The following is a 16,562-nucleotide window of genomic DNA, read 5'->3' on the forward strand; positions in this document are numbered from 1 at the left end:
AGAAATCATTATTGGCAGTTATTTAACCTGGTTTTTGTTGTGTTTTTTTTTACCTTCATTTAATAAACATCTTTTGGAAGTAATCTTTAACATTTTATTTTGTATTTTTCTTTCTTTTTAATGTATCCATACATTTTAATGTGTAGCCTGTACTGTACTCAGGAGGCACCTGTTTGCAAGTAAAAGTACACAATTCATATTTCATTTAGTGGTAACACAGATTTTACAAGATTCTCAGTTTTGTTTGTAGTCTGACATCTCCTCCTCTTTTCTTTGCAGACAAATGGAATACACGAATTACAGACTTGAGAAAGGAAGTTGAAGTGCTGTTTGAATTAAAATATGGTATGTGTCACACACCTTTCCAAGCCATTGCCTGTAGTCCTTTGTCACAGCAAGTGACAGACTGCTCTTTGGCATGCATCTTGTTCTTGGCTCAGGAGCACACCAGGACTGACAGCACCAAAGGGCTAAATACTGTTAGAAGACATAAAATTGAGAAAAGTAGCTTTTTTGATGAACAGAGTAATTTCAAAATGGGATATCTGTATTTGGCACCAAAGTGGGAAGCTTGATTTTATTTTTCAGTTGTGCTCAGTCTCCTGGAGTACCTGCATGCTCAAATTTCTTGGGCACCCACATTTGAGAGAGTTGCCCTTTCTCTGCAATTACACTGAGTCTTCAGGTGAAAGAGTCTTTAGAGTGGCACTGAAGAGAGGCTGCCACTCACTGGTTGTTCATTTTTGATTATGATTGTTTTACAGTGAAGCAAAAATTATATATCCTAATGGCTCTTGGAAAGAAAAAGCAGCAGATGTGTTAGACTTCAGAATTTGTCTCCAAATGTTGCACTTAGATATGTGTTGTGTCCACATATCACAAACTACAACAGCATCAGTAAAGATTTAAAAATAAACGCTGGTGTGCCTCTGCCACAAAAAGTGGAAGTGCTTTCAGAGTAGCCCTTGGGATTTGCAGTTACTACATGTTTGGGATGTGCCCATCATCTGACATTCAAACAGCCCACTGAAAGCAACTTGCACCAAGGCAACACAGTTCAGAATCTGATTCACTGTATGTTCATTGCTCTGGAAAGGAGCATCATTCTTAGTGAAATGCTTTAATTTTTATTTTGATGTTTGCACGTAGCAAAGTCGGTTGAAGAAAATTAAGTTGGTTTAAGACAATTTAAGAGATAGACACTATGGAATGAGTTGCTTCCCATTATGGTATTAACTAATCACTTTCCATCAATACTACACTTACTAGTAGGTGTTGTGAAACCATAACAGTCTAATTACAAGCAAAGCAGCAATGGGCAAAAAATAAGTGTAAATAATCACTAAATACAAAATTGCTAAACGTCTGGAAGTCCATGGCAACAATGGGAAGTCCAGAATGGTGGGGTGTGGCCCATCCCCCCTTCCCAAGTTGCTAGTTACTTGCTTTTCATTTGTTTCAAAGATTTCATTAGGAGGGCCGTGCTTTTTTCAGCAGTGGTAGAAGTGTATTTTTTATTTCCTTAGTGGTTCTTTGGATTTCTAAAATACGCAGAAACTTCAGGAATTCACTGAAAAGAATGGATGTGTGCCCCTACTCCAAGGCATTAATGACTTGTAAGCCAGTAGTAGTAACAAATGATAACAGAGCTAGAAACTGAACATGAACTGAAACGTGCTTGGTTTAAGTCAAGATAATTTCATCTTTCAAAATGCTCTATTAAGCAAAACCAAAATAATGACAATAACTTCATCTTTCAAAACGCTCTATTAAGCTAAACCAAAGTAATGACAATAACTTCATCTTTCAAAAGGCTCTATGAAGCAAAACTAAAATAGTGAGAATCTTCACTCTAACAGGTGTGGTCACTGTTATTAAATGTTTACATAAAGGACAAAGAGGATGATCTGCATATGTATGCAGGGCTGCAGCTTGTTTACTGTGAATCCAAGTGATTTTGCTATTAAACAAAGTCCCTCACAACATGAATGCTTGAATGTTTAAATGTGCTGAGAGCTTATTGCCTGCCTGATAATTACCATGTTCATCAGAGTGATATCAAACAGGTAATTGAGTAGAGCCACAAGCTAGTCTAATATTTTTATTCTCCTTTTTCATTAAAGCTGAAGCTATAAAGGTAGAAGGCCCAGCATCTGTCCCATGTGGAGCCTTCCAGTCCCATCCAGAGGATTTGTTTGTGGAGGGCATGCCAGATGGGATTCTAGTCTAATATTTTGATTCTCCTTTTTCATTAAAGCTGAAGCTATCGAAAGAGAGGGCCCAGCATCTGTCCCATATGGAGCCTTCCAGTCCCATCCACAGGATTTGTTTGTGGAGGGGATGCCAGATGGGATTCCCTTCAGGAACCCGGCCACGTACGGCATCCCGCGGCTGGAGAGGATCCTGCTGGCCAAGGACCGGATCCGCTTCGTCATCAAAAAGTGAGGAGCTGTGTCACAGACATCTTTTCGTTAAAATCCCTTCGTTAGGATTTTTCTTGCTGAAGCTGAGAAGTTTCAGCAACAAAGTGTAAACAGTGGTTATCTGCTGCTGTGGAATGCAACAGGTGGATCCGTGATTGGTCTCCTGTGGATGTTTGGATTTACTGACCACTCAGGGCAGAGCTGGGTCTCACTCTCTGCTGAGACACACACCTTTGTTATTCATTCTTTTCTATTCTTAGCTTAGCTAGCCTTCTGAGAACTTTCCTTCTATTCTTTTAGTATAGTCATAATGTAATATATATATATATATATATATATATCATAAAATGATAAATCAAGCATTCTGAACATGAATTCAGCATTCTCGTCTCTCTCTCACCCTGAAGACCCTTGTGACCACTGTCACAGAGCTGTTCATTTTTGGCTCTGCATTACTCATTGTTTTCTGCCTCTGCCACTTTGCTTCATTTTTCTCCACGGAATTCCAAACTGGTTTCTGCTGGTATATTAATTTATGATACTAAGGAGTGATTTTTAGTTGGTGTCCATTTTGATATATTCAGCTTATCAGGCCAGTGGACCACTGAGAGTGGGAGTGGAGAGATCTCTGGTCAGATCTCTTCAATATTAGGGGCTTTTGTCAGGGGCAGATCTCTTTGTACTGTTCAGATCTCTGCAGCTGCAATACATGTTGAAAGCCATTGACTTTGGAATACTTGATCCTATTTGAAGATCCATCCTGTTTGAAGATCCTGGCCTAATTTCAGTTTATGCTTTTTAAAAAAAAATGCTGGAATATTGTATCAAGCTGTCTAGGGCTGTATTTGTATAAAGCATTTCCCAGGGCAAGCTTGAGGCCAACACATAGCTACTGGTTCCTGTGGTTTAGGTGTCCTTGGTGTGTCTGGAGGTAGATCAGGTAGTGAACATGAAGGAGAGCTCAGATGGAGATTGACTGACATTTAAAGGAAGCTTCAGTGAGTAACAGCTGATGTTTTCCTGTCGTCAGTGGTGTAGGGCCTAATGCAAGAGTTTTAGAAATGGACAGGAATCTGCTGATTGCAATGGTCAGGCTCAGAACTGGGGGGAGTGGCAGCCTCTGACTCTGTGCATGCTGCCTTTACCACGGTGCTATTTGCTTACATTTGAGAGGAACATCATCAGTTTCCATCATCCTAATGCTTGCAGGTAACTAGAAAAGGAAGAAGTGTAGATCTACCTTGTGTCTCATTTAAAATCAGATATCATACATACATCTAATTATTTATGCAATGCTGGCACCTGCTTTTGTCAAATATGTCTTAGTTGTTAACAGAAATTTTTGGTGTTCATTGATTTTGAAGTGTGTAACAAGAACAGCTTAAGATCTAGTTGGCTCTGTGAGAAACATCAAAAAGTTTAATTTTTTGTTTGTTCAGCTGTGGATAAAATTAGTTATATTTTGGAAAGAGAGTTGTCTGCTTTGAAGTTTACTCTTTTAGAGATTAAATTTTTAATGTCTATCTTTGTTTCTGATTAAGTCTATCTCACAACTCAGGGGTAAGTTTAATGGAACCTGTATGTCACCATGAAATGGGTAGATGCCCATAGTCATCTGATATGGGTATTGGGCATGAAAATTGCTTTGTCAATAGGGTTCCAGCCAGCTCTTAGGGTACTTCAGCATTAGTTGGGGATCATGATGTCCCCTGGGAGGATTTTGGGCTTGATCCTTCAGTAAATAGTAACTTGAGGCTGTAGCTGGAGGCTAGTTTCTCCAGTGTCTGTCACTGTTGAAACATGTACCTTTAACCTTTCAGGCCTGAACTTCTGAATTTAGCAGATCCTCCAGAGGTCACTACAGCTTCAAAAGGTAGGTTTTCAAATGTGTGAGTTGTACAAGCACATGTGATATTTCTATTTGTCCTTTATACTCATAGTCTTCTATCAAAGACAGTATTAAAGTGAATATTAAGGATCTAAATTAAGCAGAGATACCATAAGGCTGTTTATTTAATGTGTGTGCAGGAATTAAACTTTTCCTTCCTGAAGTTAACTTAGTGTATTGAGTCTTAATAACCTACTGTACCTTCAAGCACAAAATTCAACTACAAAAATAGTAGGTAGGCTAGTAACTGAGCCTTAGCCTTAACTGGACTGTTATTTGGCTTTTTAAATTAGCCTTTTTGTGTTGTTTTAGTAATTTTTAATACAACTGTACTTATTATGGAGGCAAAGCAAGTACATTGCTCAACTCATAAATCCCCTAAACAGCTACGAAAACTGGTGGTAACCAACTTCTATGGCACAGGGTTCTGAACAGTTCTTACATGGCTTGTCATCACCAGCTATCACTTCATAGAGACATGTGTGACCTCTGCATCTTCTCTAATAAGATCCCTGGGAGCTGTCAATAACATCTCAGAGAACACAGGAGTCAGGAGCTGTCTGAGCCTCCTTTCCTGCAGTGTTCTTCCTTTTGGATTCCCTCTTTCCCACTAATTTAATATCTCCTCTGCTGCTCCCTGTGTCCACTGGCATCTCAGGAGACAGAGCTGTGGGGCACCAGCCCCTGCTCTCTCAGCTCCTTGTGGCTCCATGTCCAATTCCTGCTCTGTCCACAGGCCCTGATGGCTTCTGCCCTCAGCAGGAAAGGGATGGGATGAGTATGGATCTGTATTTTGGCTGGCACAGGAAAAGATGATTTTCATTTGCATTCCTGTGGGAAGCAGGCTGGTCAGGAAGGTTTTGTAGAATGGCCTCAGTCCTGAAACTCTGAGAAGACTGATAGTGGCTGCAGACAGAGCAGCTGGATCTCAGGAAGTGTCAGCTGGAGCTTATGCTGATAGCCCAGTCTGGTGGAAGTATGGAACAGAAACCATTGCTTTTGCATTCTGACTGAACCCATGGTGTGTAAGCAGGCCAATGTCCTCTTTGAGACTGGCAAGCTTCACTTGTTGGTCACAAAGTCATATTCAGGAGCAAAAAATGATTTGTATTATATGTGCTTTGATCCCTTAAAAGCAAATTTTCATCCCATATGCCTGATTCTGCACTGAATATCAACAAATTCTTCAGGAATTTAAACCATTGAAAAACTATTTGCATCTCCAATCTGGAATCTGCAGTTTGGAGGTGGATGATGAAAGTATTGCAGTTCTTCAAGCCAAAACATTGTGTGTATTTTGTAGCAAGAGTGATGTCACTGGTTCAGTGGAGTTTTGTCAGTTTTAATATTCTGTCGCTATTTTATGGTCATTTTTTCTGGTTCCACATTGAATCCATACTTCTTACATACAGCATTTACGTGTTACCTGAAAATGCGGGATGATTATGCAGTGTATAAACTTGAACAACTGAAAATTTAACCTGTATAATTAAGGAATGTTGGTTTTTTGTTCAGTGTCAGTCTCAAATCCAACAAAACCAGAATGGTATTCCAGAGTCACCAAACTGAGAAAGATGGTAGATCAACTTTTCTGTAAAATGTATGGTAAGTACAATGTTATTATCTTCTTTTCTGAATGGCTTTGTATTTCTTGAAGGTTGCTTTCATTCCTTCCTTTCAATGTCTGTGTGAATGAGACCTTTGTTCGGATTTTTTTTCCAAGTATTTAAAATTCTTAAATAAGCAGTAAACTAAACCATTCTTTTTCACTTTCATTATTTTAAATTCCAGATTTTTTTCAATTATATTAAAATTCTGGAATTTAAAATAATGAAAGTGAAAAAGAATGTTTTAGTTTATTGCTTATACAAGGTAAATTCATAATTTAAAAAGAATTTTAAGTCTTACCTATACAGCTCTTCTGATTGCTGTCAATTCCTTCCTGTCTGGCTTTTTTTCCTTTAATGGTAAAACAGCTGTTTACTTATACCCACTGCAATATCATCATAATTAGTATTAAAACATTTTGGGGTGAATTTTTATGTTCTGTTCAATATGAAAAAAAAAATCAAGTTATAAGACTTAGAATAAATTTTTTCACGATACTCTATAACAGATTAACAACATTGGACAAAACAAATGTATTATGCCCTAGTAAGCAGTCAAGTCTGGTATTGTGACTGCCCAACAGCAACATCATACAATATGGCAATTTTTTACAGTTTTTACATGCAGAGACTTGGGTTTTGTTGAATTTAGATGTCCTGCATTGTTCCAGATAGCATAGTTGCAACAGCCTGAGGAATTGGTATCAGCTAGCTTTTAATAAAGGTTGCTTTATTAAAAGCATTATTATTATTTATACAGTGACTGGATGTGTTTTGTTCCTACAGCCAAGGCTTTGGGGAGCAATCACCCCAGAGCTGTTCCATACAAGAAATTTGAAGCACATCCAACTGACCTCTATGTTGAAGGGCTGCCAGAGAACATCCCCTTTAGGAGTCCCTCGTGGTATGGAATCCCTTGCCTTGAAAAAATAATTCGAGTGGGCCACAAAATAAAATTTGTGATCAAAAGGTAAGTCTAAACATGGAGGGTTTTTAAAGGAAGAGTCCAAACAAGCACCCTATGTGTAATCAAGCACTTGGTTTCATTAAGTAATGAAGCATTTGGTCTCTAGTTACCAAATAGGCAAATTGAATATTCTGCATGGTATGGTGGGCATTTGCAATCCAGACAAATATTTCAGAATGTGTTTTGCATATCTGTTAACATGTTGACAAGTGTGAAAAACATAATGGAAAAATTCATATTCTTCAATTAATGTCATAATAGGTAGTGATATTTATTTTACAACAAGAATAAGCAGATTTTTTGTGTCCTGGTTGCAGGCCAGAGCTGCTAAATAACGTTCCAAACGAAAGTCCTGAGCACAGCTCAAACCCTCAAGGTAAGACAGGTGCTGTCTCCATGTGGGAATGGAAGGCTTTGATGGGGAAACACATCTAGATCAATGCAGCATTTTTCAAGAAGGAACCCATGTGTGATGAGTGTGCTGGCATATTCTTCATGAGGGTTGGAAGGAATGAGCTGATCACTGTGGATGTGGATGGATTGTGAAATCCTGATGCAGTCCCAGCTGCCTTTGAATAACCATAACAATAACTGGAGTTACTGTCCTGGCCTGAATCAAAGGCCTTTGGGCTTTCTGAGCTCTTTCAGGTTCCTGTTGGTAAGGAATTGTAAGGACTTCTTGAAAGCATGATGTGCCTTTAACAGGGAGAACCACTAAAATAATTTCTTCCTGCATCTGAAGGCTCCGGAGAACAAGTTGTTCTGCTAGGGTCAGTGTTTGAAATTCATAACTACATTTAAATCGACTTTTCATTATGTAGAGGAAATTAGGTGTATCATTTAAGCTGCTATAAATAATCATTACTCATTGTGTATCCCTGTTTAATCAGATGTAATTGTGTTGTTAGTTTTCATGTTCTTGTGTTGAAAGATGTTCAAAGGTACCTTTGTATCTAGAGCTGGGTGATTCTCTGACACCTGTTTCTGGTTTTCAGGGAGAGAAGATTGGAATGTCAAGATTACAAAGCTAAGAAACAAAGTAGAAGATATATTTAGGGTGAAGTTTGGTAAGTTAATGAACTTACTAATGCTAAATGAACTGTTGTGCAATGCTGCTGCATTTCGAAACTCCTCTGTTTAAATGTTACAGTATTTACTTAAGCATCAGAAGTATACTAGGACAAGTATGGAAATCTTGACTCCTCTTACCTATGTTTTACTTACTCTTTCCTGTAACTGACATTAATGTTTTTATAACAGCATCCTAGGCTGTTATTTTTCCAGTTGTGTGACGAGATGTTTCTTTTGGATGAAAAGAAGTTCTCAAAATAAAACATCAGGCACTGTAGGCCTATATTAGACATTATCTGTAACAAGATGGGCCAAGTTCCCATTGCAGCTACTCCACAGAAAATAATAGGGAATCTCTTCAAATATTCCTTTTTTTTTTTTCAAGGGGCTTTGAGTATCAGAGCTTCTGTAAGACAAGATTCTTAAAACCACTTGAGATAAAATTCCACCCATTTAAGTTTGTAATACATGATTTAATCTTTATTTTCAGCTGAAGCTCTGGGGGTTTCAGAGTTAGTGAAAATTCCCTATTCTTTGTTTGAGTCACACCCTGACTACTTGTTGGTGGAAGGTTTGCCAGAGGGAGTTCCCTTCCGGAGCCCCACCTGGTTTGGAATTCCGCGCCTCGAAAGGATCATCCGTGCCGGTAGCAAAATCAAATTTACTATTCAGAAGTAAGTTTGTGATCCAGTTATTTTTATATTACATTCTCTGATTTTGAAGTTACTTGACTTCGTTCCCAGCAACTCTAGGCTTTAAATGCTAAATTCTCCTTCCATGAAACACAAAGAATATTTTGCAAATATGTTTTATCTCATACAAGGACATACGTTCCTCATTCAGTTTCTGTAGATGTATAAATTGTGTGTTTCATGCATCAAAAACTGAGGAGGGGAAATGGTCTTGTACCTGGAAGCTTTGTTCCTTCTTTTTTATTTTCTTTTTCTGTATTTTTCTTTGCTTGAAGTAAACCCCGAAGAAAATTGCAGAAGAGAAAATACATCTTTATGTTTTCTGTTTTTTTGTGGTTATAGTAGATGGAGAGTCATCCATGCTTCTAGCAGAATTTCTTTGTAGAGAGCTGATGTTATGTGAATTGGAACTCGAATGAATTCCAAGAAGTTGGTAACTTTTTGCTGTATGACTTGTCTTGCAATTGATTGGATTTGTTCTGTTCAACTTCCAGGCCTGACCTTGTCATTTCCCATTTGCCTCTAAGAGTGGCTAGTAAATTAAAGAAAACAGGTAAACAATTAAATATTATTTGCTGCCATCCATTTGTAAATACTTCCTTTATACTTCCCTAGCAGACTGAGAGATCTTTGTGGTTGAAAAATAACAGGTGTTGTAAATAAAAGGTATTATTTAAGATGATCTAGCATAGTAGCCTCTAAATCTGCTATTATTTGAGAAAGACACCCAAACCATAAATGTATCTGCTTTTCTACTGGACTATTCTAGTACAGAAAAGGAATTTACTCAATTTTGACAACTTCTATTTCACTTTTAATGGCTTCAACCATTTTAAACTGAGAGCTGTGAACTGCTGTAAATAATAATGGTATTTTATAAGAAAAGCACAAAATAATCTTTTGTCTGTAGAATATTCAGATGTTAGTAATTTTTTTGGGTTTTAGATAATAAAAAGTACCAAAACTCTCCTTCTCACTTAGAAAAAACAAAGTCTTTTGTTCTGAATTAATGGAAAATCTAGGTGTGTCTTTTTCAAGAGCACTAAAACTACTTCTTAAGGTTGTGAGCATCACTGTATTGTTCAGGTTTAACTGTGCAGACTCTACTTAGTTGAGTCTGTTAGAATTCTTAGAATACAGCTGTTCCTTTGTTAGGTGTGCAGAATTTGTGCTTTACACTTTGTGTTCTTTGGGCTTCCAGGAATTAGTCCAGATACTTCCAAAAGGTCACGAAGTTCTTCAGAAAATTCAAGTGTTCCAGAGATTGAAGTTACTATTGAAGAGAGTATGGAAGAAACAATTATTTTTCTGATGTTCTTTTATTATATTCTTCTATATTTTCTGTTCTTCTAAGCTTTCATGGCCCATAAGTAACATACACCTCATGTAGCAAACTCCTGAGGGCTCCAGATATGCTTCAGTATAAAATAACTTTTTAACTTTATATAACTTATATATAACTTTATAACTTATTTCATTTCTGAAACAAACTGGATACTGTGTAGATGATGCTTAGGTAAAATGTTGCAGTTTGACAGCTTGCTTGGCCTATTATTCCAAGCAGAGATGTGGGAACTGATGTTGTCCTGAGCAGAGAGATCACAGATGTGGGCAGTAGCATTGAATGCTTAAATACAACTCTAGAACTTTCTAAAGGCTTTTTAAAAATTCTATTCTTGATTTAGAATTGAAAATTTCTCTAGTAATCAAGTTTGATGCATTGTTCTTTTTGTATGATGTCTTGTTTCTGCTCTCTACCTTAAATATGTAATGTCTCTTCATAGGTCCTAAAAAGGACCAAACTAAAAATGCAGAAACTGATTCTAATACCAGTGGCTCCAATGCAAATTCAAAGCAACAAGGAAAAGACTTTTCTTTTGGTAAGTGTTGGGGGAATTAGCACAGATGCGTTCCTTTAATGTTGATGTGCAACACCTGGATTGCGTATCAGATATTTTGAGTTCATGTTCTGATGTACAGTTAGTGAATGACTGAAGTCCTCCCTTTTGTGTACTTTCAGTTCTTCATTATGTGTAGTAATCTGCAGTAGAGAAATCCTGGATGATATGTGGAGCATGCTGCACAAATGCAGCCCAGATCCATTAGATATTACTGATTCAGGTGCAGAGGCAGTTTTGGATTTTTGCTGCTCTGTTACTGCACAATGCTGCAGACCCTTGAAGGACTTTTCTGGTGCAAAGTACCACTAAGAGCATAAACCCATGTGCATAAATTTCATAAGCTTACCACAAATGTGAAGTATTGACATCCCTGTGCAGAGATTGTAGGAGGGATGAAGGGTCCAGGTAGGATTTGAACTAACACGAGAAAGCCATGACCTGTCAGAGCTGACTGTGCATGATTGCCATGATTGACCTCTACAGTTCTGGGAAATCATTAAAGGAAAAGCTGGGCAGGGCTGAAAGGCAGGCAGTTGTGTTTGTTCATCAATGTAGGCCGTGAATTTTTGGCCATGGGGGCCCAGGCCTGTTGGTGCAGTGCTCTGGAACAAAAATCTCAGTATTGAAAGCAGGGTCAATTTGCAATCCAAAAAATTCTTCATTGTCAGCTGAGATGAGTGACTGCATTCAAAGTAACTGTAAGGAGTTCTAGGTCTCAGTAAAACTTTTTTCAGCATACTTACAGTCTGAGTTTATTTGCTTACATTTGTGTAGGAATCTGCTGTTATTTGCTTTATCTTTTTCTGTCCCCTATGCTTTCTTTATAGCTGTATGGTCAAAAAACCTATAAGAAAGGAATTATTCACTCCTACCAAGCCAATTGAGAATGAATGAGATGCTAATTTAGAACAAGTTGTATCCATATTCAGAGTTTTCTTGGACTTTTATTGCTTGTTAGACCTAGTTGTTTTTTTTTTTTTTAATCTGCAACTTTTTTACATTTAGACTGAGGTTTTAGTTTTGTAGACCAGCCATGGACCCACTTAGTACAGCCACAAGTAAACTGGTGTAGAAATTGCTCTGATGGCTGTCAGAAACAAAATGCTTAAATTAAATGGACATTTAATCTCATCACTGAAGTAGAAACTGTGCTAAAGATTAACATTCTCAGGAGAGAGGCAAATGTTTCAGGGCTGTGTCATTGAACACATGAGGAGCTTTGTGCCACTATTTTGGGTACTAGGTGAGTAACAGATGAGGAAATTTTGTGCTATCTGATTGTAATTTTGGATCAGTCTTGGATTAATTTCACTTTTAATCACCTTTGCTTTATTTAGTTACAGTATCTTTCAAAGCTTCAGGAAAATAAGGATGGATGTGGATATAGTTTTGCAAAATGAAAGCCATTTTACACATTTTTACTGCCATAGTAAATTGGTTGTCAAGCATAATAATTTATTAAAGATTTGTTAAAATGTTATTCAAAGACTGATTCATTGTGTGAGTGTTGTTCTAATTCTTCCAATTTCTTCCTGGCAGATCTGTGGAATAGCAAAATCAATGACTTGAAGGAGAGAGTAGAAAATATGTTTAGAGAAAAATGCGGTATGTTTATTGATTCTTTATTACTGAGATTCCTTTCTTATGAACATGCAGTTAGATAAATGTATGAGAGGTGTTCAAATGTTTATTCCAGAGGTCCTGCAATCCTTGTGTACCTTAGAGTTTCCCATCTGAGTTCATTCTCATGTGCTTGCAATCCAGTGTCATATTTCCACTTGTTATTTTACTTGGGTTTGAAAATGGAGAAGTTGTAGTTGGATTACAATTTTTTTAATGAGCCACAGAGTGATTTCACACACTGGCACATCCTTTTGAGCATTTATCACTCTGCTTATAAATGGGACTTGGTGTGACTCTGCGTGACTCAAAACAGGCTATGGGTGGGATCTGGAGAAATTGCTCCATTCTATTCCAACACTACTTCTAGTGCAGGCTGTTTGGAAACTAATGACTTTTGGAATTAATGGCTTCTCCTTACTCTTCTGAGTGTGGATTTTTGAATAAGAGCGTGAATCTTACCTGTCCTTGATGCTGTTCTCTAGAAGAGAAAGAGGCAGAATGCATTGCCTTCAACAAAGGGTGTCTTGATTTGAAAAGCCAGGTGTTTGCTAAGGAAGGCAGGAGCCTCCCTTGAAATGGAGAATGTAAACCCCCTCCCTCTGAATTATCATAATTTTGAAATTAAGGGGCTCTCAGGCAAAGATATGGGAAGACGAATAACAGTTCTGTAATAAGAAAATTAAAAATACAAATGCAATAGTACAAACAACAAAACCAACCCACAGCCAGAGTCAGACCATGCCCTGCCCCCTGTGTGCCAGGGGGTGTCCCAGCCCCATCCATGGGGGCTCAGCCCTCCTGCAGTGCCAGCTGTGGCTCTGCTGCAGCAGGGATCCTGCACAAGGGGGGAGTTTTCCTCTGCAGCTCCAGGGCTGCTGCAGATGGGCCTGGGCTCCCTCTGGCCATGCAGGGCAGCAGAAAGCTGCTCCTCTGGCAATGCAGGGGGCAAAGGCTGCTGTGCTGTGCCAGGCTCAGATTGGATCCAGGTAGGAATGCTTGGCTCCTCCCCTGGGCGGAGCATCTCCCCATGGGATGCTGGGATTGGATCAGCCCTGCAGGGACACTCAGTGGCCATGGACAGCAGAGATCTCCTGGAGGGAGGGTTGGCTGTGGGAGAGATAAAGAAAAAACTGCCCATGGACAGCAGAGAACTGCCCCAGCTCTGACAGATGGGGATAGAACACACCCCCAGCCACATCTTTCAATTGCAACCCAAGACAAAAGTGCCTTACAGATAGGATAGTCATGCACGCAGACCAAGCCAGTGGCATGAGCTGGATGCAAATTACAAATTTTCAGCAAATTATGGTGAGATTTACTGCAACAGAATGAGTTAAGTTTGAAGCTGTTCATTTTCTCCCTGCATACTCATAGCTGTCACCAAAAAAGGCAAAGCCTGCTGGTGCTGCCTAATTGAGTAGGTATGTGCCAAGTACTCTATTCCATTTATAGCAGAGGTATTTCTATATATTCTATTTTTCTCCACATCAGCTGCCTAACTGTACCTTATTTGCTCTGTTGCATTTCAGGGGAGGCTCTGGGTCGCAGTGGGCCGGTGAAGGTGCCATATGCCCTGTTTGATTCGTACCCTGAGGATTTCCACGTGGAAGGACTGCCTGAGGGGGTGCCCTTCCGCCAGCCCACCACCTTTGGGATCCCCAGACTAGAGAAGATCCTCAGAAATAGACCCAAAATAAAATTTATTATTAAAAAGTAAGGCTCCCATATGTCTTTAATAATCTGTTCGATGAGAATTTAAGTGTAGACCAAAAAATGAAATTGTGTTGCCAAATTGCTAAATTACTCTATAAAATACACACTGGAATATTTTTATTGAGGAAATATCAGAAAGCTGTTGTGCAAGTGGAACAAGATACAGTAATCTCTTTGTTCTGACAGACTCTTAGACTTTGTTGAGAGGAAGAGCAAGTCCATATTTCTTAATCCACCACAATTATCACATCACTGGTTTAGTTCCTACTGCAAGGAGCACTTATGGGCTACTCATAAACCTTGCTGGTTGTGTATTGGGAGCTGAGGGATGGAGATTATTTTAATGAGAGCTGTAAGAATTTTCTTTCTTTTTCCTAGAACAGATTTAGATATTCCTGTGCCAGTGCAGAAACAGTGGCAAGAGAAGTTACAAGGACAGATAGTGACAGAACCAGGGAGAAGGGCTTTAAACTGACAGAGAGCAGGGTAAAACTAGATGTTTGGAAGAAATTTTCACTGGGAGGGTGCTGCCTAGAGAAGCTGTGGCTGCCCCATCCCTGGAAGTGTTCAAGGCCAGGTTGATGGGGTTTTGAGCAACCTGATGTAGTAGAAGGTGTCCCTGCTCATTGCTCATAGCAGGGGCAAGGTTTTAGGTTCCTTCCAACCCAAACCAATTTTAAGATTCTGTGAGTCAGGGAAGTTATGGAGCCTCTCAGTCACTGCATCCTTGACTGTTTGGCTGAGGGGACATCACTTAGTTACCATTTTTGAAAATGGGATATTCTTTAATGTTGATGGTATAATTTTATTGTTGTATGTAAAATGTTCAATCTGTTTGCAGGCCTGAGGTGCTTGAGGCAGCTATCAAAGAAAGTTCTGGTAAAAGCTCACGAGGTGAGTTTTGCAGCTGCTTAAATTTCCAGATAAAAGTTTATTTCAATGGTTAAATATTAATTATGAGAGCAGCATGGTGTTAATAAATTCCTGAAAGATTTATTCTACATTGCAGTTGTTTGGTTTGTTTGTTTTTAAGATGGGATAAGCACTTACCAGTTGCAGTTTTAATATAGCTCTAACAAGACAGTATTAATTTTTTTAAGTTATTCACAAATAATTGTGCCTCTAATGTATTCTTTACTACATTCCATCAAAATGTAGCCAGTAATGTAGGATTCACAGGAGTTATTCAGGTCTAGAGATAAATTATGTACTCCTAGTATGTAGATCATCTAAATGACACAGGCACCAGAGACAGGAGTGGAAATAGCCAGTAGAAAATTGTGTCAGGCAGGTAGGTCATGGAATAAATGCTCCCATTTTGAAACTGAAACTAGGTCCTCTTTGAAAACTTTGCCAATATTTGTTGTTTTGCAATATTTTCTTTATAGATGAGACTGAAGATTTTGAGCTCTCTATAAATGTTTTCTAAATTAATCCTCTTAGGAAAAAAAAATTCCTCCAGTAATGCCAATACAGCAAGGACCACAGAAAACACAGTGAACACAGCTGAACATATTGAAGACCTAAACATTGTTAAAGTAACCATAAAAGGTGTGTATACTGGCTGGTTTCACATCATGATGCTTGTGCTTATATTCTTCGTGATACCTGCTTAGTTTGATATTTTCCTGCAGTCAGGCTGGTTTGCTGAAATACAAGTGCAGTCAGGAAAGAACACAAGTTAGCTTTTGGTTTTGCTGAGATGTTGAATATTATCTAACACTCATTAATATCTCATCAGTGACATCTCTAGAATATTCTTAGTCCAACCACCTGTTAAGAAGTATCCACATTTTTATGATGCAGTAAATTAAATATTGACTTGCAGTTCTTGGTAACTTCCAGATGTCAGTACTTGAACTGAATTGAATGACCATGGAGGATGAACTGCTTTGTCTTAACACCAATTACTGCTTTTTTTGTGGCATGCTATGGCCATCTACTGAATGATCACTTTGCTTTTAGCTTTATATACCATTCTATGTTCCTTAAGAAAGTAAAATACAATTTGTTGGTTTAAATTACTTTACAAAATCATCTCAAGACATTTCTGGATTCATCCCTGGAAGTGTTCAGGGCCAGGTTGGATGGCACTTGGAGCAACCTGGTCTAGTGGAAGGTGTTCCTGCCCATGGCAGGGGTTTGGAACTGGATGATCTTTAAGGTCTTTTCCAAACCAAACCATTCTAGGATTCTGTAATTTCTTAGCAACCATCTATTTGTGTGTATTTCTACAATTCAGTGTTACTACTAAATGAGGAACAAAACAGTCCCTGTTTAGAAGCTCTTGGGTATACCTGCTTTGAGTAAACATGCAGGGATAAACAAGCTTCAGGGGGGGAAATCTGTGCTTAATTCTCATGCTGTTCTCACAATTTCTTCCAGATAATGAAGATGAGCGAGTGCCAAAAGCAGAAAATGCCAGACAATTGAGAGAGCAAGTAAATGATCTTTTTAGCCGGAAATTTGGTAATTGCTTCTTACTCCCCATTTTTATATAGGTGTGAGTGCAATTAATGTTATTCATACTGCAGTTAGTGAATGAATATTCACTCACAGTCATTAAAATTTGAGAATTGTATAAGAATGTTGTGCTTTGACGCCAAAAAGAACCTTTTGTAAGTGATGTAGATAGTTTGGTGTTTTAAACAAAGTCTTAAGGGTCTGGATTGCTTCA

The 16,562-nt window shown here is 38.4% G+C and overlaps 1 protein-coding gene across 9 annotated transcripts in view; it reads left to right on the forward strand.

Moving 5' to 3' along the window:
• Nucleotides 1–16,562, forward strand: part of GTF2I (general transcription factor IIi) — a 74,978-nt gene that overhangs the window by 50,212 nt on the left and 8,204 nt on the right. For 8 of the 9 annotated variants that reach the window (XM_074556739.1, XM_074556733.1, XM_074556736.1 and 5 more), the window contains 16 exons: nt 280–345; nt 2,258–2,441; nt 4,244–4,296; nt 5,827–5,916; nt 6,705–6,888; nt 7,203–7,261; nt 7,881–7,952; nt 8,447–8,630; nt 9,143–9,201; nt 9,850–9,933; nt 10,433–10,528; nt 12,089–12,154; nt 13,702–13,885; nt 14,727–14,779; nt 15,329–15,436; nt 16,271–16,354. In XM_074556739.1, the coding sequence (XP_074412840.1) occupies nt 280–345; nt 2,258–2,441; nt 4,244–4,296; nt 5,827–5,916; nt 6,705–6,888; nt 7,203–7,261; nt 7,881–7,952; nt 8,447–8,630; nt 9,143–9,201; nt 9,850–9,933; nt 10,433–10,528; nt 12,089–12,154; nt 13,702–13,885; nt 14,727–14,779; nt 15,329–15,436; nt 16,271–16,354 (1,626 nt within the window). Of the gene's footprint in view, nt 1–279; nt 346–2,257; nt 2,442–4,243; nt 4,297–5,826; nt 5,917–6,704; nt 6,889–7,202; nt 7,262–7,880; nt 7,953–8,446; nt 8,631–9,142; nt 9,202–9,849; nt 9,934–10,432; nt 10,529–12,088; nt 12,155–13,701; nt 13,886–14,726; nt 14,780–15,273; nt 15,437–16,270; nt 16,355–16,562 lie in introns of those variants that run through there. The other variant, XM_074556741.1, reaches the window with a different exon arrangement.

This window comes from Zonotrichia albicollis, chromosome 22, assembly GCF_047830755.1.
Source record: "Zonotrichia albicollis isolate bZonAlb1 chromosome 22, bZonAlb1.hap1, whole genome shotgun sequence".
Taxonomy (NCBI): Eukaryota; Metazoa; Chordata; class Aves; order Passeriformes; family Passerellidae; genus Zonotrichia; species Zonotrichia albicollis.